The sequence below is a fragment of the Solanum verrucosum genome, unplaced genomic scaffold (assembly GCF_900185275.1).
Source record: "Solanum verrucosum unplaced genomic scaffold, falcon-dt-bn FXZP01000252.1, whole genome shotgun sequence".
Lineage (NCBI taxonomy): Eukaryota > Viridiplantae > Streptophyta > Magnoliopsida > Solanales > Solanaceae > Solanum > Solanum verrucosum.
Window position 1 is genome coordinate 5,548,884 of NW_026019988.1, and position 24,962 is coordinate 5,573,845.

Genomic DNA, 24,962 nt, shown 5'->3' on the forward strand with positions numbered 1-24,962 from the left:
TAAAATGGGACAAAAATGATCCAAACATCAGTCTAACACCTCAATATAACCCAAAGAAATTATTAGGGAAAAGACCAAAATACCCTTAAAATTTTCGGACTAAACAAACTGCACTGTGCGACTGTGCGACTGTGCCGACAGCCCAACTTCCAAAGGGCATAACTCACTCATACGAACTCAGAATCAAGCAAACTCGGCGGCGTTGGAAAGATCATTCCAAGGGCTTTCCAGAAATAACTGGAAATTCGCCTAAATCATTCTGAGCTAGGAGTTACGACTGCTCAAAGTTGACCAAAAACTCACTTTTTTTCCATAGCCAAATTTTCCAGATTCTTTCCAAAATGACTATTTCCAATTCAACTCTTCTTGGAACTCAATGTGCTACATCTAGGGATCTTAACTTAACACTCAAGAAATTTTATTCCTCGGTAAAATCTCACTCCACATAAAGGACGGCTCGAGTCTTAGTTCGAAAATTCTCTAGGGTGTTACACTCAGTTGGTTTGGAGGGTGGTTATCCACACGGATGACCCGGGATCGATCCCCCTCAATGTCTTCTGTGTCGAGCCTGTCGCATAGGGCTTGCCTAGTGCGGTTTACATCCCCTGTGTGGTTTGTAGGTTATTACACAGTGGGGGTTTACCCAGTGCGCACAAAGTGCTCACCACAGAGTGCTCACCCGAAGGGTAGAGGTTGTGGCAAAGGTTGTAGCGGCTGCGGGTTATCCTGGGGTTCCAAAAAAAAAAACAGCCACTTTATTCAGGTTAAATTTAGTTTGTGTGCCCACATTCAACAACAATATCATCAAAATTTCTCTGTAAATATTTTCAAAAGATTCAAATTTGTTATGTCTGCTTAAAATTGTCATCGAATTTGCTTTCTGATTCATATGTTTTTGTTTATGTTGCCATATGCAACAACGGCATTATTCTTAAAAATCAGTACAAATGTTGTCCCACAATATATGTAGAAGTTCCATATGGTGAGTCTCCTATTTATTATTGTTATTGTTATTGTAGTTATTTATTTTCTATTGATTCCTCAATTAAAATTCTGGATGAAGATGTTTTAGTAGATCTTTTTTATAATTATTAAAATGTGCTAAAGAATAAGAAAATCAAGTGCACACATCAATGGTATTTCAAAATTTTATCCAATATTGTAGCAACAAACTGATATGATATTTAAATTTAAATTTGAACGAAATTTGAATTGACATGAAGATCCATTCCTTCAGCGATATATACATCGTTGCAACCAAAATAACAAAAAGCATAATTTTTTTTAATTTTTTTCAGTTTTTAAATGTTAGTAACCAATTAAATAATTGCTAATTGCTAATGTTGAAAATAAAAATAAGGAAAAAATGCATAAAAAATTGAAGGATAAGACTTGTTTGAAGTTGAATTGATCCAGATTCACATACAAAATTTAAAATTATGTATTCTTAAAATGGAGATAAGATGAATATTTCTTTTGTTGTTAAAAAAAAAACCAAATTATTTCTCATTTGAGAAGACATATGAAATTTTGTTGAGGATTTAAGAGATAAACATATTTCAATCCTAATAGATTCAACTACACAAATATTTAAATGGACTAATATAAGTTATTGCGATTATTATGTGCTTAACTTTATTCTTAGAACATTCAATTTTGATTTGTTACATGATGCTTTTTTTGACTCGGATGTTACGAGCTTATACATAAATTGAATTGAAGTAACAATTTCTGAATTTGATATGCATGTTATTGTTGCTTCTTGGATCAAAGCGTTACGTTGTGCACTCATTCTAAACACGTTAGTGAGGATCTATTAACCATTTGTTTATTTGAGAAGAATTTATCTGATTATAGTTGCTTGATATATACAATTTACTTTTTTTTTTTAAAAAGTTTGTTAAACATCTATAAATATTTTTTTAGCATTTATCGTATAGTGGGCTGTTTTCTCACTTTGTTACTATGTAATTGCTATAAAAGATTTTCTATCTACAATATATGACACAATTGCTACAAAACTCATAAAGTTTTTTTGGTACAAACTAAAAGGAAACTATGACATAAAAATTAGTTTCAAAAATTATATTTGATGAGTGCATTTAAAATTTAATAATAATTTTGTAATTGAATATATTGTATAGAAAAATAAGATGATAATTAGATATTTTTGAACTCAATATGTCCTAATGTATTTAACCAAATAAAATCATAGTCAGAAGTTAACATAGTAAAATTGTACATCGCACGGGCACGAATACTAATTTCATTGTAACAAGCAAATAGAGAAAAAAAATTATTATGAACAAATAAAAACAAATATTTTTTTTCCACAAGTTGTGTAATGATTATTGAAGATGCTTCAATTTTTTTAATCTTTTCTCAATATATATTTTCCACAAGTTGTGCAGTGATTGTTGAAGTTGCTTTATTTTTTTAAGACTTTTCTCTATATGTGTTTTTCCCCAAGTTGTATAATGGTTGTTGAAGATGCTTTAATTAAAAAAATTTACCTTTTGTTTAGTGGAAAATTTCAAAAAGGCTTTAATACAAAATTTAAAATTATGTATTCTTAAAATGGAGATAAGATGAATATTTTTTTTGTTGTTCAAAAAATAACAAATTATTTCTCATTTGAGAAGACAGATGAAATTTTGTTGAGGATTTAAGAGATAAACATATTTCAATCCTAATAGATTCAACTATACAAATATTTAAATGGACTAATATAAGTTATTGCGATTATTATGTGCTTAACTTTACTCTTAGAACATTCAATTTTGATTTATTACATGATGCTTTATTTGACTCGGATGTTACAAGCGTATACATAAATTGAATTAAAGTAACAATTTCTGAATTTGATATGCATGTTATTGTTGCTTCTTGGATCAAAGCATTACGTTGTGCACTCATTCTAAACACGTTAATGAGGACCTATGAAATATTTGTTTATTTGAGAAGAATTTATCTGATTATAGTTGCTTGATATATACAATTTACTTTTTTTTTTAAAAAAGTTTGTTAAACATCGATAATTATTTTTTTAGCATTTATTGTATAGCGGGCTGTTTTCTCACTTTGTTCTATCTAAAATATATGACACAATTGCTACAAAATTCATAAAGTCTTTTTGGTACAAACTAAAAGGAAACTATGAGATAAAAATTAGTTTAAAAAATTATATTTGATGAGTGTATTTAAAATTTATTTTCTTTAAATTTAATAATAATTTTGTAATTGAATATATTATATAGAAAAATAAAATGATAATTAGATATTTTTGAACTCAATATGTCCTGATGTATTTAACCAAATAAAATCACAGTCATAAGTTAACATAATGAAACCGCGCATCAGACGGGCACGGATACTAATATCATTGTAACAAGCAAAGAGAAAAAAAATAAAATAATTATTATGAACAAATAAAAACAAATATTTTTTTTCCACAAGTTGTGTAATGATTGTTGAAGATGCTTCAATTTTTTTAATCTTTTCTCAATACATATCTTCCACAAGTTGTGCAGTGATTGTTGAAGTTGCTTTCTTTTTTTAAGACTTTTCTCTATATGTGTTTTTCCCCAAGTTGTATAATGGTTGTTGAAGATGCTTTAATTAAAAAAAATTACCTTTTGTTTAGTGGAAAATTTCAAAAAGCTTTAATACATCTTTGTCCTTTTATCCAATGGTAATTCTTTATTCAGAAACCACATGGTCATGTTTCGTTTTTTTCTAATCTTAAATCACATACGTGATAAGTGGACCCTTTCAACAAATTATTAATTTGAGGTCTTACTTTTATGTGTATCACCCATTTTCCAATATACATACAGCCTCCTCTTTTTTTCAATCAAAACTAGTTATTCCTAAAGATGGCTGATGCCTTTGTGTCATTTGCAGTTCAAAAATTGGGTGATTTCCTCATTCAACAAATTTCCCTGCTTACAATTCTGAGAGATGAAGTTACATGGCTGAGAAATGAGCTACTCTTCATACAGTCTTTCCTCAGAGATGCAGAACAAAAGCAAAGCGGAGATCAAAGAGTTCAACAATGGGTGTTTGAGATCAACTCTATTGCTAATGATGCTGTTGCTATACTCGAGACTTACACCTTTGAGGCTGGTAAAGGTGCTACTCGTCTCAAGGCTTGCGCTTGCATATGTAGGAAGGAGAAGAAATTCTACAATGTTGCCAAGGAGATCCAATCGCTCAAGCAACGAATCATGGATATCTCTCGCAAACGAGAGACTTATGGTATTACAAATATCAATAGTACTAATTCAGGAGAAGGGCCAAGTAATCAGGTTAGAACATTGAGGAGAACTACCTCATATGTGGATGACCAGGATTACATTTTTGTTGGACTTCAGGATGTTGTACAAAAATTGCTAGCTGAACTTCTCAAAGCAGAGCCTCGTCGAAGCGTATTCTCCATTTATGGAATGGGTGGTTTAGGCAAGACCACTCTTGCGAGAAACCTCTACACCAGTCCTGATATACTCAATAGCTTCCATACACGCGCTTGGATATGTGTTTCGCAAGAGTACAACACCATGGATCTTCTTAGGAATATCATAAAATCCGTCCAAGGTCGCACCAAGGAAACTCTAGATTTGTTGGAAAGGATGACAGAAGGAGATCTAGAAATTTATCTTCGTGATCTATTAAAACAACGCAAATACCTTGTGGTGGTTGATGATGTATGGCAGAAAGAAGCATGGGAGAGTTTGAAAAGAGCATTCCCGGATAGCAAGAATGGCAGCAGAGTCATTATTACCACGCGCAAAGAGGATGTCGCTGAAAGAGAAGACGAAAGAGGTTTTGTTCATAAACTTCGTTTCCTAAGCCAAGAAGAAAGCTGGGATCTCTTTTGTAGGAAACTACTTGATGTTCGAGCAATGGTTCCAGAAATGGAAAGTCTAGCTAAGGATATGGTGGAAAAGTGTAGAGGCTTACCTCTTGCAATTGTTGTATTGAGCGGACTACTTTCGCATAAAAAGGGGCTAAACGAATGGCAAAAGGTGAAAGATCACCTTTGGAAGAACATTAAAGAAGATAAATATATTGAAATCTCCAACATACTATCATTAAGCTACAATGATTTGTCAACTGCGCTCAAGCAGTGTTTTCTCTACTTTGGTATTTTTCCAGAAGATCGAGTGGTCAGGGCTGATAACATAATACGGTTGTGGATGGCGGAGGGTTTCATACCCAGAGGAGAAGAAAGAATGAAGGCTTCTTGAATGAACTGATAAGACGAAGCTTGGTTCAAGTGGCTAATACATTTTGTGAAAGAGTTACTGAATGTAGGGTTCATGATTTACTCCATGATCTTGCGATACAAAAGGCATTGGAGGTAAACTTCTTTGACATTTATGATCCAAGAAGCCACTCCATATCCTCTTTATGTATCAGACATGGCATTCACAGTCAAGGAGAAAGGTACCTCTCACTTGATCTTTCTAACTTAAAGTTGAGGTCAATTATGTTCTTCGATCCCGATTTACGTAAGATGAGTCATATAAACTTCAGGAGTGTGTTCCAACATTTATATGTGTTGTACTTGGGTATACCTGCTGGGAATTTGTCTGTAGTATTTGTACCTGATGCCATTGGAAGTTTGTACCACCTCAAGTTCTTAAGCTTGAAAGGTATCCGTGATGTTCCCTCTTCCATTGGCAACCTCAAGAATCTACAGACACTTGTTGTCAATGTGGACGGATACACTTGCAAACTACCCCGCGAGACAGCTGACCTGATAAATTTAAGACATTTACTTGCTCCGTACTATTCAAAACCTCTGGTACATATAAGCAACCTCACTAGTCTTCAAGTTCTTAAAGGTGTTGGTTGTGATCAATGGAAAGATGTTGATCCTGTTGATTTAGTCAATCTTCGAGAATTAAGCATGGATGATATTAAGAAATCTTACTCCCTAACCAACATTAGGAGCTTGGAAAACCTTAGCTCTCTCAGATTGTTTTGTGGAAGTGGTGAATCATTCCCAGACCTTGAATTTGTTAATTGTTGTGAAAAGCTCCAGATATTGAGGTTATATGGGAGAATGGAGAAACTGCCTGATCATCTGTTTCCCAATTCCATCACAATGATGGTTCTGAATTTCTCAGTACTGACAGAAGATCCGATGCCTATTTTGGGAATGTTGCCAAACCTAAGGAATCTCGATTTGCTTAGAGCTTATGAAGGAAAAGAAATAATGTGTTGTGATAACAGCTTCAGTCAACTAGAGTTCCTTATTCTTCGTAAACTTGAGAAGCTAGAAAGATGGGATTTAGGCACAAATGCCATGCCTCTGATTAAAGGTCTTGGTGTCCATGACTGTCCAAATTTAAAGGAGATTCCTGAGAGAATGAAATACGTGGAACTGTTGAAGAGTAATTATTATTATACGGATTGATGGGCCAAGCACTTGAAGACATTGGTTATTTATTTCAGGGCTGTCAATGAGAGTGGTTGTAGTGTTTGATTTCTTATTATTGTTTTAAGCTTTTTGAGTGAGTGTAGTTGGTTTGAACATTATTGTTTTAATTAATTGACTAAAAGCTACATCTGTTGCAGTTTCTGTGCCATCGCCACGGACTTCAATTTCATGGTCATCTGGATAGATTGAGAAGCATAACATACACTTCTTTAGCTGAGCATCATAGCTAATTAGTTTGCAAAGAAGCCATTACAGAGATATTTCTTTCACTATCCGATACCAATTTCTCTCGAAATTAGTTTTCACATATCCCCGAGTGAATGTGGTTTTGATGATAACATCCCACCTGTGGTCTTGATGGCTAGAGGAAGACCATGAGTACATTTATGCACGATCTCTCTTCCAATTTAGTTGACAAAAATGCAAATTTACAGCCACTAATTCCTCATCCTTGGCTGTCAATGTGAGTGGTTTTAATGTTTGGTTTCTTATTGTTTTAAGCTTTTTGCTTTGAACATAATTGGTCTACTGTATGTTCTCTTACTTATCCACATTTAAGACAATGCTTTATATGTTAAAAAAATGAAATTAAAAATAGTATATGGGTACTCTCTCTTGTCCACAATTTACTAATTTTTTTTTCCAATGTCCTTAAACTATGTGAAAGAAATAAAAGTATCATCCGTTTATAGTTTGACTTAAAAATGTCTTTACTGTCAATGTTTTGGTTCAAAAATACCCTTGCAGTCAATACTTTGGTCCAGAAATGCCCCTATAGTTACAAAATGGGTCAAAATACTCTTTTTCGAATAAATATATTATTTTTTTCTTTTTAAACACATCTTCTTCCTAATTAAAATATTATTGAAGAACACTATTCTTGTTTTCTTTCTTCTTAAAATCACTTTAACAAATTAATGAAAATGTAGGCAATATTTTATTTTCTTCTTAATCTCATTTTAGCAATTAAAATAGAATTCGACAGATAATATATGTCATATATATAAGATCATAGTATATCCATCATTAATTTATATTTATATAACGATAAAAAAAAATAATGATAATAAAATAAGAAATATTCTCATTTTTTATTTTTTTCTGAATTGAAGTAAGATAAACATTTGCTATTTTTTTAAAAATTATTAGAAAAAGAATGTGTGAAAAATAATAATATATTTATTTGGAAAATTGAGCATTTTTGACCCATTAAAAAATAAGGACATTTTTGGACCAAAGTATTGACAACAAGAGTATTTTTGGATCAAACTACAAACGGAGGGTTCTTTTGTTCCTTTCGCATAGTTCAAGGACATTTTTAAATAAAAAATATTAACGGTAAGGACATTTTTGAGACAATTAAATATATTATATCTCTTTTTTAAAATATGTTCTTTTCCTAATAATGATATTTTCATTAGAAAATGTTTATCATACTTCAATTTATAAAAAATATTAATAAATAAAAATGTTTTCTATATTTATAGAAATTTTTTTATCGTTATCTAAATGAAAATTAATGACGGGATTACTATGAGGACATATAATAAAAGAAGTTGAGTTTGGTGTGGAGCGATATTTGGGAAAAAAATAGAGAGCAAATCGCTCATAAGTAGCGAGAAAAAAAAGATAAAATAAAAGAGAAAATCACTCTTAAGTCAGCGAGATGATCAATTTTTTGTTGGGTTTTAAAGGTGTGAACAGGAAATGAAGGGTTGTGACTTTGCCGAAAGGTTGTGACCTTTATGAAAGGTTGTGTCTTTCCTAAAGGGTTGTGACCGTTGGAAAGGTTGTGCCTTTTCCAAAGTGTTGTGACCTTTATGAAAGATTGTCTTCTTTCCTAAGATTTATACCCTTTGTTGGCTATAAATAGAGAGTCTTTCTCTCATTTTTCTGGATTGAATTCTTCCCTTCTTTTGCATACATTTCTTACAAAACAAAATCGATCGATCGTGTCTGTGTGTGTAATTCGTTGCTGTCATTTTGAGTTCGTTGAAATTATTGAAGTTTGAGGTACCACTACTTCTTTAATGGTTCAACCGTTTTATCTTGAGAGGAATTAATCTGCAACCTCGGGTACTTGAGGGGATTAAATTTCTTAAAGGACACACAATGGGTTCTGTGGACTCGGATTGCTTTTTCTTTTCATCTTTTATTATTTCTGGTTTGCTAATCATATAATACTAAAAGTGGGAAGCTCCAAAGTGCAAAGTTGGATTACCATTTTACCCCTACACTAAATTAAAATGTTATAAAGTATTTAACTAATTAAATATTAAATGATATCATATTATACTAATAAGCATATTAATATTTATGTTTATTATTCATTAGTAACACGTCTGAGTTCAAATAATCAAACACTTGGAGAAAATGAAAAGTTTATTACACAATCTCATAATAATGCTAAAGTAGAGCAGTTACAAAGAGACTGTTCAACTTCTTTTTTTTAGTCTCTTTTTATATGGAAAGTAGCTTCTTATATTTTGGTGGGGATTTGTTTTGCCCATTTGTTGTTAATTGGTTTTAAGGATGTCTTCTTCTGTTCCTTTTTCATGATATATATCCATTGTCAAATGCAACAGGCTTACTGTTAAGCAGTTTCTTCGCCATAAAGCTCAAATTGCACATTTGGTTCAATGAAGGAGAGGTAATTAACCATCTTTTTCACATGCTATATATTACTTGTGACAAGTTTAAATAAAATAAATCTGGACTTTTTTTATTGAACACCACGAAGAAGCAATTAACTTTTACCATCATATTATCATGTGAAGGTACACATAGTGCAGCTAACTAATCATATAATTCAATACATATTATTATGTGGTTGCTTCTCCTTTCTAATTGACAAATTGCAAACTTCCCTTTGTTTTATAACCGTGCTCATATTTTTATTTTAACATAATAACAGGTATCGGATATAACAGATTTGTACAACCTTCTGTGCATGGACGAAGTACTTCAGACATAAAAGATCGATCGATAAGATAGGAGTTAAAAAAATTATTGTTTGGTAAATACTTTTCAACTCCTGATGACTTTGTGATTGTCAAGGCATGAAAAGTATAAGGAGAAATTGTTGATTTTAAATTATGTCTTATTTGTATGTATAATTCTTGTAGTGTATCATAATTAACCATTTAATTGTTAATTAATCTGGATTATAGAATATAGAGGTATTGTAATTTTAGTGAAGTAGAATGTATCCTCTCTTTTTTTCTGTGGTGTTAAAATTTTAATCTCATTTAATATTTTTTGTATTTATTTCTTTAATTATTTGAGACTACGAGAATAAAATCTTTGAAGCGACATCTCTAAGTAAATACCTGGCTTGGCTGAGAAAAGTGGAATATAATATTTGATTAGGTAGTGCAAGTTGATTTTATATTTTATTTAATCTGATAAAGTATTTCTAAATCTAAACAAACCATCCTAGCTGTGCTCTATTTGCAGGTTTTGTAAAATATATGTATTTCTTCATGTTTTCTTGTAATTTTGAATTTTTTACATGCATTTATGAGGATTCAAGATTTCATTAATATATTCATGCTATTAGAGGCTATTACATCGTCCCACTATTATGAATTTCTTAATGAATAAATTTAGATACCTTGATTTTAGCATTTTTATTTTATAACTTAAAACTTTTTAAATATGCACAAAATTTATAACAGTAGGAGGCTAACGTGCAGCGCACGTTTCCAAAGACTAGTCTGAATATAGGAGACAACAACCTTGAGAAATTTATATTGATGGTATTTTTTGTGGTAAGGAAATTAAATCGATTGTCTATTGTCGCTAAATGTTTTTGCGTCTATATTAGGAAAATTTATCCCCACTAAATTAAATATCTCAATTGAACATTTATCTTCAATTTTGAATAATATGCATATTATTTTGCGCAAATATGAAAAGAAATTCATATTATTTTGTGTTAGTGTGGCATTTTATTAGTATAAATTTAACATATGCATCTTCGCATTGCTGCATTAAAACGTTGGAGGCATGTGTCCCTAATTACTCCATTTGGATTCAATGCTCAATGGACGTGGTTGCCATGACCATTAGTTCTTCATTCAATCTCATATTATTTTACTCAATTCTTGTCTAGAGTTTGTCGAATTACAATTTGTGTTTCAGTTAATTTTCAATTTTCAATTTTCAATTGTGATTTGTAATATATAATTTCACCAACATTTCATACAATGAAAAAGGTCCAAAAATTCTCTTAATATGGAATAGAGGGAGTAGTAATTTCGGTTTGGTGGACCGGTCTAATTTAATTCGTTATTTGATTTTGGAGCCTAGTTAGAATGAGGCTGCAATACTTAATTATTTCAGATTCACTCGGAATTTTTGCAACAATCGTAGGAGGTATGATGTACATATACTTATTTCAAGGGAGTGTAACACTTTTCAGTTTGAGCCATTATATCAAAGTTGTACAATTAGAACCTCGATATGATCTTATCTTGTTTATCATTGATCAAGATGGTCTTTTTTGCTTTTATTGAGGATTCTTTTTATTGTTCTTTGACACTTATAGTAGAGATTAGAGGTATTTGACCCTCATAAGATATTGCAATTTTAGATAGTATATCCAAATATAACTTATAATCAAATCAAAACAAGAAATTTCAAAAAAGTATAATAACAAACGAAAACAACGTCCTGACTAAACAAGAATTTCTTCGCATTGAATGTTATATAAATTATTGACGAATAGATAGGTGTAGTACATGACTTCTATAATTTGTGATATTCCCAATATATACATACCTGTCATTGTTTTTGCCTTAAATTCCCATGTGCAACTAGTAGTTGTACTTTGACTAGCACATCTAATATCAATGTATTATTCAATATATATACTATAGAGTTAATTGGACTTACCATTAAAAAAAATGATATCAACTATTTCAAAGAAGATTATCAAACCTTTTTCTCCCACCCCATATACTAAAAGATGGCACAATCTTTCCCTTCTTGATCAATTTTTTGGTAACATTTATGTGCCCTTTGTTTTTTCTACCCAAAACATCAAGTGGCTACCATCCCAAAACACCAATTATCTAAATTTCTAACAATTTCTTTGTCAAAAACTCTTACATTTTACTATCCATGGGCAGGAAGTCTAAAAAACAATGCTACTATCCAGTGTGATGATCATGGTGCTGAGTTCTTTGAAGTCGAAATCAACTCTTCCATGGACAAAGTTATTAATCACCCTGATTTGACATTCCTACAAGGTTTATCTTGTAGGGATTCGTCGTCATCAACATTTGGTCCCTTAACTCTTGCACAATTAAGCCATTTCGAGTGTGGAGGAATCGCTCTTAGTTTTTGCATGTTGCACAAGGTGCATGCATAGTGTTAGAGTTTGTCATGTATTTTTTATATTAGTTTTCGAATATATAGGTCATTTGATCAAATCATATGAAACATTATGTTTTTATTTTAGAATATCTTTTACTTTTGCTTCTGATTTATCGTCCTTCAACATTTACAACTATTACTTTTCACATGACATATTGTTATTTCTCTCCTAATAGGTGGGAGACGCGTGCAACGCTTACTTCTTCTTGAGGGATTGGGCTAGGTTAACTCGAGATCCAAAATCAACATTATCTCCTCCATACTTTGCTAAGGATTCACTAATGCCATCACCATTTGATGGTCCTCTGGTTTCCCCTGTTGTCTAGCCGAAAATGGAAGGATGGATCCATCAGAGGTTCATTTTCTCCGAATCCAAGATAAACACGCTTAAAGCCTTGGTTGCTGCAGAATCCGAATATTAAAGGATGACATTCATACTAAATCACATTTTAATTCCAAAAAACAACTTTAAAATCATTTTAACGACCTCAAAGAATCATAATTACATAGCAACGTATACCAAAATAATCCAATCATTAGAAGTCTAATTTTCTGACTCAAATTTAATTACATGCCTTTTTCACCTAACATGATCTAACCTTAAAAGGAACTAAATTTGGGTGGTACTTTCATTGTTGAGCGATGTGATAAAAAGAAAGTCAAAGTACACACAATATTCAGCACTAACAAAGTTCTGGGAAGGACCACACCACAAAATAGGGCACATTTCACTTTCATTGCTCTAATTTTTGAAAATGGAACACTTTGATTTTCTCTTGCCCAGTCAAAGATGCCAAATATCACTTTCATTGCTCTAATTTCTCTTGTTGACAATACATATAATTATTACTTTTAGACTTTTCTCCGTAGATATTTTCCCACAAGTTGTGTAATGGTTGTTGAGCTTTAATACATATTTCAACAATCAGACAAGTGGACCCTTTGAACACACTATTTATCTCTACTGCTTCTGAGTGTATATCTCTTATTCCAATATACAGCCTCCTCTTTTTTTCAATCAAAACTAGTTATTCCTCTTTTCCAGATAAAAATCAACACTCCTGAAGATGGCTGATGCCTTTCTGTCATTTGCAGTTCAAAAATTGGGTGATTTCCTCATTCAACAAGTTTCCCTGATATCAAATCTGAGAGATGAAGTTATATGGCTGAGAAATGAGCTACTCTTCATACAGTCTTTCCTCAAAGATGCAGAACTAAAGCAAAGTGGAGATCATAGAGTTCAACAATGGGTGTTTGAGATCAACACTATTGCTAATGACGCTGTTGCTATACTCGAGACTTACAGCTTCGAGGCTGGTAAAGGTGATGTTGATGAATTTGCTAGTCGTGTCAAGACTTGCGTTTGCATATATAGGAAGGAGAAGAAATTCTACAATGTCGCCGAGGAGATTCAATCACTCAAGCAGCGAATCATAGATATCACTCGCAAACGAGAGACTTATGGTATTACAAATATCAATAGTAATGCAGGAGAAGGAACAAGTAATCAGGTTACAACATTGAGGAGAACTACCTCATATGTGGATGACCAGGATTACATTTTTGTTGGACTTCAGGATGTTGTACAAAAATTGCTAGCTGAACTTCTCAAAGCAGAGCCTCGTCGAAGCGTCCTCTCCATTTATGGCATGGGGGGATTAGGCAAGACCACTCTTGCGAGAAAACTTTACAACAGTCCTGATATAGTCTCTAGCTTCCCTACACGCGCTTGGATATGTGTTTCTTAAGATTACAACACAATGGATCTTCTTAGGAATATCATAAAATCCATCCAAGGTTGCACCAAGGAAACTCTAGATTTGTTGGAAAGGATGACAGAAAGAGATTTAGAAATTTACCTTCGTGATCTATTGAAAGATCGCAAATACCTTGTGGCGGTTGATGATGTATGGCAGAGAGAAGCATGGGAGAGTTTGGAAAGAGCATTCCCGGGTGGCAAGAATGGCAGCAGAGTCATTATTACCACGCGCAAAGAGGATGTTGCTAAAAGAGCAGACAACAGAGGTTTTGTTCATAAACTTCGTTTCTTAAGTCAAGAAGAAAGTTGGGATCTCTTTCGTAGGAAACTACTTGATGTTCGATCAATGGTTCCAGAAATGGAAAGTCTAGCTAAGGATATGGTGGAAAAGTGTAGAGGCTTACCTCTTGCAATTGTTGTATTGAGCGGACTACTTTCCCATAAAAAGGGGCTAAACGAATGGCAAAAGGTGAAAGATCACCTTTGGAAGAATATTAAAGAAGATAAATCTATTGAAATCTCTAACATACTATCCTTAAGCTACAATGATTTGTCAACTGCGCTCAAGCAGTGTTTTCTCTACTTTGGTATTTTTCCAGAAGATAAAGTGGTCGGGGCAGATAACATAATACGGTTGTGGATGGCGAAGGGTTTCATACCCAGAGGAGAAGAAAGAATGGAGGATGTCGCTGAAGGCTTCTTGAATGAACTGATAAGACGAAGCTTGGTTCAAGTGGCTTATACATTTTGGGAAAGAGTTACTGAATGTAGGGTTCATGATTTACTCCATGATCTTGCGATACAAAAGGCATTGGAGGTAAACTTCTTTGACATTTATGATCCAAAAAGTCACTCCATATCCTCTCTATGTATCAGACATGTGATTCATAGTCAAGGAGAAAGGTACCTCTCACTTGATCTTTCTAACTTAAAGTTGAGGTCAATTATATTCTTCAATCCAGATTTTCGTAAGATGAGTCTTATAAACTTCAGGAGTGTGTTCCAACATCTATATGTGTTGTACTTGGATATGAATGTTGGGAATATGTCTATAGACGTACCTGATGCCATAGGAAGTTTGTACCACCTCAAGTTGTTAAGCTTGAGAGGTATCCGTGATGTTCCCTCTTCCATTGGCAACCTCAAGAATCTACAGACACTTGTTGTCAATGAGGGGGCATACTCTTGCAAACTACCCCGCGAGACAGCTGACCTGATAAATCTAAGACATATAGTTGCTCGGCATACAAAACCTATGGTACATATAAGCAAACTCACTAGTCTTCAAGTTGTTCAAAACATCTGTTGTGATCAGTGGAAAGATGTTGACCCAGTTGATTTAGTCAATCTTCGAGAATTAAGCATGGATGATATTAAGAAATCTGAAGTAAAACGAACTGAAACAGAGTTAACACAAAATCTCCATTAACAAGGAGCTAAGATAGAAGAAGAGAAACTCTCATTGTTTGAGTTCAAAGACTAACTTTTACAATGCTGAAAAGTACTATTTATAGAATCTAACTTCTAATCAAACTAACTAACTAACTTGAAGAATTAGTTGTAACAAACAATATAAAAGGTCTATACTACCCTTGAGCATCTTGGTGAAATAACTAACTCCTTAACTACCTTACACTCATATCTCATCACTCCCCTTCAAGTTAGGTGGGGCAAAAAATATTTAAGACACCTAACTTGGATAAGAGATATTCGTGTTGATACTTTGATAGCCCTTTTGTCAATACATCTGCAGGCTGCTCTTGTGTAGGAAGGTAGTTAACTTTGATCAAACCTTGTTGTAATCTTTCCCTTATAAAATGACAATCGATTTCAATATGTTTTGTCCTCTCATGATATACCGGATTTGCAGCAATCTGTATGGCAGCTTTACTATCACTATACACTTGAACTGGTAGCTGCACGTCAACTTCTATTTCTCTAAGTAATCCAAGTAACCAAATTAACTCTGACACAGTGGAGGCAAGACTCCTATATTCAGCTTCAGCTGAGCTCTTGGAAACTATAGTCTGCTTCTTTGCCTTCCATGACACCAAAGAGTTCCCTACCTTAACCACATATCCTGTTACTGATCTTCTGGTAAGTGGACAAGATGCCCAATCTGCATCACAAAATGCAGTGACTACTTCATCAGAAGAGCTAGGAAACAATAACCCCTGCCCAGGCTGTTTTTTCAAATATCTCACTACTCTTAAGGCTGCATCCATGTGAGATTTCTTTGGCTGTTGTAGGAACTGACTTAGGTTCTGTGTGCTGAAAGACAAGTCTGGTCTTGTCATGTTCAGATACAACAGTTTTCCAATTAATCTTTGATACATTGTCTGATCTACTAGAGGATCTTCAGGAGCTCCATGACTTTTCTCATGTTCATCATATAGTTTTGAGGTTAGTTTAACATTAACATCAATAGGAGTACCTGCAGGCTTAGCTGCTGACATCCCAACCTCAGCTATAAGTTCCAAAGCATACTTTCTTTGATGCATCAATATCCCTTCTGCTGACCTAGTGAACTCAATGCCCAGAAAATATTTCAATTCACCTAAGTCCTTCATTTTAAAAGCCTGCTGCAATTCCAGTTTTGTCTTCTCTATTAACTTCAAGCTGCTGCCAGTAATCATCATATCATCCACATATACTAACACCACAACAATGCCTGCTTCTGATTTATTGACAAATAAGGAATGATCATATTGACTTTGTTTGAAGTTAAGAGTAGTAAGAGCTTCAGTCAGCTTATGGTTCCACTGCCTTGGAGCCTGTTTGAGCCCATATAATGACTTTGTTAGTTTGCATACTTTCTCCCCTTGACTAACAAAGCCTTGAGGGAGCTTCATATAAATCTCATCATCAAGATCACCCTGCAAGAAGGCATTGAACACATCCATTTGATGAATGTGCCAATGTCTTGAAGCAGCTAAAGACACCACTGTCCTCACAGTCACCATCTTCACAACAGGGGAAAAAGTTTCTTGATAGTCGATACCTTCCAGTTGACTATATCCCTTAGCAACTAGCCTTGCTTTAAACCTTTCTATCTCTCCTGTGGACTTGTATTTAATCTTGTAAACCCACCGACAACCAATAGGTTTCTTTCCTGGTGGTAGCTCAGTTATCTCCCAAGTCTTATTATCTTCAAGGGCTTGAATCTCAGTTTGCATAGCATCTACCCACCTAGTGTCTGTCACAGCCTCTGAATAGGTGGTAGGTTCTCTAACTGAGGATGTAGCAGCAATGTATGATTGATAAGTAGGAGAAAGATGACCATAACTGATATAATTGCACACAGGATACTGCACTTTGGAATGCAATTTGGAGGAAACAAAATCTTTGAGCCATGTAGGAGTATTTTTAGTTCTGGTAGATCTTCTGGGATCAGCTGGTATAACAGCATCTGTGACTGCTGGAACTGGTTCCCCAACTGAATCAGAAACATCTGAAGAAACAATCTCAACATCTGGTAGCACAGATGAGCCTTCAAGACAAGATAGTTCATCATTGATAGAACTAGGTGTTTGGAAAAATTGAGTAGTGGAGGTATCAAATAGAGCAGCTGAATCTGACAGTGGATTTGGAAACAAGGAATGTTTTTCAGACATCTTGATCTGTGAGAAAGGGAATATATCTTCTCTAAATATAACATCTCTGCTAACAAAGAATGATTTAGCAGTAAGATCAAATAAAACATAACCTTTTTGTGTCTCTGAATACCCCATATGAACTGCAGACTTAGATCTGGGCATCATTTTGTCATGTTCAACTAGATTTTTGGAAAGACACAGACATCCAATAGTTCTCAAGTGTGTCAATCTAGGTTTACTTCCATATAATCTTTCATAGGGACTTTGATAATTCAGAACACTACTAGGAACTCTATTAATGAGATATGCTGCAGCTAGAACACAATGCCCCCAATACTTCAATGGAATTTTACCCTGAAACCTCAATGCCCTTGTCACTTCTAGTAAGTGTCTATGTTTCCTCTCAGCTACCCCATTTTGCTGAGGGGTATAAGAACAAGACCTTTGATGAATAATACCCAACTCTTGAAACATTGTAGTACAAACTGAGTTTACAAACTCAGTACCATTGTCAGATCTGATCACCTTGACTTGTGTAGCAAATTGATTCTTAACATACTGCAAAAAAATCTTTAATGCTACACATACATCAAACTTGTGTTTAAGTAAGAAGAGCCAAGTCATTCTGGAAAAATCATCAACAATGGTAAGAAAGTACTTATTGCCATCAAATGTAGCTGTATTGTATGGACCCCAAAGATCAACATGAATCAAATCAAAGCTAGTACAACTTTTGATACTACTAGATGGAAAAGGAAGTCGAGTCTGTTTTGCATAGGGACATACTAAACATTTGGAAACTTTACACATACTATTGATATTCAAATCAAACATCTTAGCTAGTACTACAGATGACACATGTCCAAGCCTTTGATGCCACAATTCCATATCAGATGGGACTTGTGCTACTGTCAATGCAGTATTCTTTTCATCACCTCCAGAACTTTGTGTATACAGACACCCTGCTTCTTTACCAACCACTCTCACCTTCCCATTGTAAAGCTCCTGAAGAACACAGAAGTTAGGGAAGAATGTAACTGAACAATCAAGTTCCTTTGTTAACTTACTCACAGACATCAAGTTATACTTGAATTCAGGTAAGTAAAATACATTTGAGATAACACTCCTGTCTGTTAAGGCACAAGAACCAACATGAGTAACCTGAGTAGTACCCCCATTAGGCAGATGTACAATTTTAGGAATCTGTAATTTTGACACAGAACCTTTTATAAACATGTCCATCTGAGAAACCATATGGTTTGTTGCACCAGAGTCTACAATCCATACTGCATTAGTCTCAGAAACAAACAAGGATTTACCTGCAGTGTGAGCAGCAAAAGTAGTATTGCTCTCAGATGTTGCAGGGCCTTGGTTTTGTGTGAGACCTCTAAGAATATGGTCATATTGTTCCTTTGTGAATGTACAACCCTTCAGTAATCGTTTCACATCTATTTCTGCTTGACTTGCTGCTTTAGAAATGCTATTACCATCCACTCTTCCATGCTCACTTTGTGCAGTAGCAGACTTCAGATCCCATCCTGCTTCATGCACATTAGTATTCAAGCCATAAGAAAAATGAGCCTGACCTGAACCAGGATTGTTGTAGCCTGAAGGAACACCACCTTGAACCTTCCTTTTGGACTTGAAATCAGGAGGATACCCCACAATTTTGTAGCAAAATTCTTTACTATGACCCTTACATTTACAGAAATCACAAATGAGAAGAGAGTTCCTTTTAAATCTTTGATTCACTCCTGAAGTAGAACCAGCAGCAGATGATTTAGAGTACATGGCCATAGGATCCATACTCTCAGAACTCAGCCCCATATTGCTAATGTGTGAAATCACTGCCTTTTGACTCTCATCCCCTACTACCATAGCATAAGCATGATTGACAGTTGGTAAGGGATTCATCATTAAAATTTGACTTCTAGCCTGATGATATGACTCATTAAGCCCCATTAAAAACTGATACAATTTCTGTCTGCTCAAGTGGTTTACAAACTCCTTCGACTTAGCACAATTACATCCAGGAGAAGGAACTACAGCCTCAAACTCATCCCACAAGGTCTTGAGTCTGGTGTAATACACAGAAACAGAAGCAGTCCCCTGTTGTAGTGATACAATGTCTTTATGAAGACTATAGGTTCTCGAACCATCTACCCTGTCAAATCTTTCTTTTAAATCACTCCAAACATGAGAAGCATTTGTAGCAAAAGCAATTCCACTCAGTAAACTCTTCGACACTGAGTTCATTAACCAGGACAGTACTACAGCATTCACTCTCTCCCATTGTCCCCACAATTCTTCACTAAACATCTCTTTACTACAGGTTCCATCAATTAACCCCAGTTTATTGCGTCCTAACAATGCTAGTGTAATCGATCTATTCCATAGAGAGTAGTTCTCAATTCCAAGTAATTGAAACGAAATAAGATTTACTCCACTTAAATCTGTAGGACTAAGAAAAAGAGGATGATTGTAGTCAATACCTTGGCCAATTACAGAATTAGGTATCGACATTGATACACCTGTGTTTTCTCCATTGTTGCCTGGAATTGAGTCTGCAGATGTTCTTCCATTCGTCATCCTGATTCACTGCTGATCAACAATTGTTTGCAGAAGCTAAGCACTCACCAATTATCTACAAATTTTACCCAAAACTTTGTGTAAAACCTATAGATCGACTGATGAACCGATGGATCTGTGAATCTGTAACTTGATTCTATAATCCTCGATCGAAATTGCCTATCACAGTAATCACTGTGTGTGGCTCTGATACCATGAAGTAAAACGAACTGAAACAGAGTTAACACAAAATCTCCATTAACAAGGAGCTAAGATAGAAGAAGAGAAACTCTCATTGTTTGAGTTCAAAGACTAACTTTTACAATGCTGAAAAGTACTATTTATAGAATCTAACTTCTAATCAAACTAACTAACTAACTTGAAGAATTAGTTGTAACAAACAATATAAAAGGTCTATACTACCCTTGAGCATCTTGGTGAAATAACTAACTCCTTAACTACCTTACACTCATATCTCATCAAAATCTTACTCCCTAAACAACATTAGCAGCTTGAAAAACCTTAGCACTCTCATATTGTCGGGTGAGTATGGTAACTCATCTCCATTCCCATCCCTTGAATTTGTTAATTGTTGTGAAAAGCTACAAAAATTGTGGTTAAGAGGTAGAATAGAGAAACTGCCTCATCTGTTTTCAAATTCCATCACAATGATGCTTCTTGAGAACTCAGTACTGACAGAAGATCCGATGCCCATTTTGGGAATGTTGCCAAACCTAAGGAATCTCGATTTGGTTAGTGCTTATGAAGGAAAAGAAATAATGTGCAGTGATAACAACTTCAGTCAACTAGAGTTCCTTATTCTTGGTGACCTTGAGAAGCTAGAAAGATGGCATTTAGGCACAAGTGCAATGCCTCTGATTAAAGGTCTTGGTATCTATGACTGTGCAAATTTAAAGGAGATTCCTGAGAGAATGAAAGACGTGGAGCTGTTGAAGAGGAATTATAATAAGTGGTGAAGCTTTTCAAGCATATATATATATCATGTCTTCATAATCGTAGAGGTATTGATGGGGGTATTTCTGCCAAGCACATTGGTTATTAATTTCAGGGCTGTCAATGAGAGTGGTTTTAGTGTTTCATTTCTTATTATTGTATTTGCCAAAAATGATTTTGTGATGTTTTAATTAATTGGTCTACTGTATGTTCTCTTACTTATCCACATTTAAGACAATGCTTTATATGTTAAAATGAAGCTAAAAATAGTATATCGTACTCTCTCTTGTCCACAATTTAGCACTTTTTTTTGTTCCTCTTTTATAGGGAAAATGGTCAAAAATACCCTTAAACTATGTGAAAGGAACAAAAATGTCCTCCGTTTATAGTTTGGTTTAAAAATGCCATTATTGTCAACACTTTGGTTCAAAAATGCCCTTGCAATCAATACTTTGGTCCAGAAATGCCCCTATAGTTACAAAATTCGCTTTTTTGAATAAATATATTATTATTTTTCTTTTTAAATACATCGTCTTCCTAATTAAAATATTATTAAAGAACACTATTATTGTTGTCTTTCTTCTAAAAATCACTTTAACAAATAAAAATGTAGGAAATATTTTGTTTTCTTAATCTCATTTTATCAATTAAAATAGAATAACTTCATGTATCCTTTCGACAGATAATATATGTTATATATATATATATATATATACATACATATATAAGATCATAGTATATCCATCCTTAATTTATATTTATATAACGATAAAAAATAATGATAATAAAATAAGAAATATTTTCATTTTTTATTTTTTTTCTGAATTGAAGTAAGATAAACATTTGGTAATTTTAAAAAAAATATTAGAAAAAGAATGTGTTAAAAAGAAAATAATAATATGTTTCTTTGGAAAATGAGCATTTTTGACCCATTAAATAACAATAAGGGCATTTTTGGACGAAAATATTGACAACAAGGATATTTTTGGATCAAACTACAAACGGATGGTGCTTTTGTTCCTTTTGCATAGTTTAAGGGCATTTTATAAATAGTTATTTAATGTATCAATATTGTATAATAGCATATAGTTTTGTATATATAATGTATAACTATGTATTATATATATAGACACACACACATTAATATACCATGTTTAATACAATATTTATACATTGTAGGTTTTTTTTTCTAATCCAGACCAACTCAAAGCTGCTCTAAATAGTCCTTAATTTTAGATATGAGCTCATCTCGATGTTTCAAATCATTTGATATATTTTCACTCAAAACGATTCACGTTTACAATAGATCAAAATTTTAAATTAAGTTTTAAAACAATTTTTTCAATATTTATCTAGATTGTTTCAACAACAAAAAACAAAAATGTTCTTAAATGAGCTCCAAAAATTTTAGACTCAGCAGAAATAGAAACAATTTGGAATTATTGAAATATATGAGTTTAAAAGTCAATTTAAAAAGAGTCAGTATGACTTAGATATTTTTTGTCTGTTTCTTTTTCTAATGACATAATTATTTCTGCTCTATTATTGTTTACCAAAATTGTATTCAAACAAACAAACAACTTTTAAGTAAAAAATAAAAGTCTGTAATAATTTTTTATTTGCTAGAGCAAGATTTATTATAACAATAAATTTTGATAAGTCGTCACAAGACTCGCCTTAACAAAAAGTTATGGTAATTGTTACTGATAAAATCTGCACGCAGGCCACCATTGGTGAGAGCTCTGTAGAAGAAAAGGAAGAAAGCTAAATAGAGAACAATTGTGTTGTGTTGAGATATTCTTATTATTCACACTTCTGAACTGATCCTTACAATCATGGATCCACTTATATACAGTGCATTTACAAAAGCATTTACAAAGTTAGTTACTAACTAACTATACACTTGTCAACTTCTAATTGGAAACTTAATAACAAACTTCTTAACTAACTAATCTATACACAGCTATCAACTAACTATTCCTTTATTTCTACACTCCCCCTCAAGTTGAGAATGGAAAATGTTTTTCATTCCTAACTTGACCAGTAATGCAGCATGTTGTTGACGACATATGCTGGTTGTTCCTTGCTTGCAACATAGTTAGTTCTTACCAAACCTTCTTGCAATTTTTCCCTTATAAAATGGCAGTCAATCTCAATGTGTTTTGTTCTTTAATGATACATGGGATTGACTGATATTTGTAATGCAGCTTTATTATCACAATATAGATCAATTGGCAATTGCACCTTCACCTGCAACTCTTGTAACAACCCTTTTAACCAAGTCAATTCAGCTATTGTTTGAGTCATGCACCTATATTCTGCCTCAGTAGAACTTCTAGAGATAGTGTTTTGTTTCTTAGCTTTCCAAGAGATGAGAGATGTTCCCAATTTAATACAAAAACCATAGACAGACCTTCTAGACATAGGACACGACGTCCAGTTAGAGTCACAATATGCTTCTATTTTCTCATCCCCTTTACTAGACATTAAGAGACTAAGCCCAGGCTGAATCTTGATATACTTCACCACATGCAAAGCAGCTTCATAATGAGACCTTTTAGGGGCATACATAAACTGACTTAAGGACTGAACAACATATGATATATCAGGCCTTGTGATTGTAAGATACAAGAGCTTTCTTACCAGTCTCTGATAGATACTTCTGTCTTCTAAAAGAACATCCTCAGATTTTTCAGAGAATCTAAGATCTTACTCACTGCTGGTTAGTTTCATGTTCTTCTCCATTGGTGTCCACTTAGGTTTTGAACCACTCAATCCAGTCTCTGAGATCATTTCCAGAGCATACTTCCTTTGTGATAGGAGGATTCCCTCACTTGACCTGGCAAGTTCAATTCCCAGAAAATACCTCAGTTTTCCTAGATCCTTCATCTTGAAGTTTTTATGCAAATCAAGCTTAGCTCTATTGATTTCTTGTAGATCAGACCCTATGATAAGCAAGTCATCTACATAAACAAGAATCAACACTAGCTTGTTATTAACTGTTTTTGTGAAAAGAGAATAATCATTCTTGCTCTGTGTGAATCCAGAACTTGTTAGAGCTTGTGTCAATTTCAGGTTCCACTATCTAGAAGCCTGTTTCAGACCATATGAGGATTTGAGTAGCCTTCATACCTTTGACTCCCCCTGGCTAATAAAACCTTGTGGCAAAGCCATGTACACCTCCTCAGAAAGACCACAATTAAGGAATGCATTGTGGACATCCATTTGAAAAATAGGCCAATGCCTAAGGGCAGCCAATGCAATCATAGTCCTAATTGTGGTCATTTTTTCTACAGGGGAGAAAGTATCATGAAAGACAATGCCTTCCTTCTGAGTATACCCCTTAGCTACTAACCTTGCTTTAAACCTTTCTACAGTCCCATTAGCATGATATTTTACCTTGTAAACCCATCTAGAACCAATAGGAACCTTCCCAGATGGAAAATCCACCACCTCCCAAGTATGACTATGATCTAAAGCCTCAAGTTCAAGCTTCATAGCTTGAATCCACCTAGGATCCTTAAAAACTTGGGAATAAGAAGTAGGCTCAGAAATAGAAGAAAATGAGGCAAGAAAAGCCTGTAATGGATAAGAAAGATGAGAATATGAAAGATATGACTGAATACGATAAAGAGAACAAGAACTTGCAGAAGTAGAGGAAGTAGTAGAGGGCAAAGAAGGATGAACATAATCTGTGAGCCATATAGGAGGCTTAGTAAGCCATACAGGTAGCATCATGGGAAGAAATAACAGGTGAGGAGGCACAAAGATTAGGACAATCAGGATGCTCATCAGGAAGGTCTAGTGAAGGTACATGAGGAGAATCTGGCACAGAAGTAGTAGAAGAGTCCTTAGAAGTAGGAAGAAACTGTGACTTAGGATGAGAGAGATGAAACATATTTTCATGAAATGTAACATCTCCACTGATCATAAACCTTTCTACAGCAATGTCATATACCCTGTAACATTTCTGAGCAACAGAATACCCCATAAAGAATCCTGTAATAACCGTGGAAGAAAATTTGTCATGTAAAACAAGAATAGTAGCATAACAAAGACCAAGAGTTCTCAAATGAGACAGAATTGTTGGTGTACCATGAAAAACTTCATAAGGTGAAATGCCATTTAGGACAGTACTAGGAAGCCTATTGATAATATAAGTGGCTGTAAGTATACAGTCACCCCATAACTTGATAGGTATACTAGCCTGAAACCTACTATCCCTTGCCACTTCCAGGAGATGCCTATGTTTTTTCTCCAC

At 34.0% G+C, this 24,962-nt stretch overlaps 1 protein-coding gene and 2 pseudogenes across 1 annotated transcript; all 3 read left to right on the forward strand.

Moving 5' to 3' along the window:
* The first annotated feature begins 3,875 nt into the window (after nt 1–3,875).
* LOC125819107 (disease resistance protein RPP13-like) lies at nt 3,876–4,980 on the forward strand (annotated as a pseudogene).
* Nucleotides 4,981–5,515: 535 nt separating this feature from the next.
* LOC125818965 (disease resistance protein RPH8A-like) lies at nt 5,516–12,150 on the forward strand. The gene is made up of 3 exons (XM_049498472.1): nt 5,516–6,398; nt 11,578–11,807; nt 12,001–12,150. The coding sequence occupies exons 1-3, from the start codon at nt 5,516–5,518 to the stop codon at nt 12,148–12,150; spliced, it is 1,263 nt and encodes a 420-aa protein (XP_049354429.1).
* Nucleotides 12,151–12,880: 730 nt separating this feature from the next.
* Nucleotides 12,881–20,724, forward strand: LOC125818966 (disease resistance protein RPP13-like; annotated as a pseudogene).
* Nucleotides 20,725–24,962: the final 4,238 nt, after the last annotated feature.

Bases quoted from the DNA above. Each gene is read 5' to 3' on its own strand.
- LOC125818965 (XM_049498472.1), top strand. From the start codon at position 5,516: ATGAGTCATATAAACTTCAGGAGTGTGTTCCAACATTTATATGTGTTG. The intron at 6,399-11,577 runs GTAATTATTATT...ATCCATGGGCAG, and splicing joins ATACGTGGAACTGTTGAAGA to GAAGTCTAAAAAACAATGCT. The intron at 11,808-12,000 runs GTGCATGCATAG...CTCTCCTAATAG, and splicing joins GTTTTTGCATGTTGCACAAG to GTGGGAGACGCGTGCAACGC.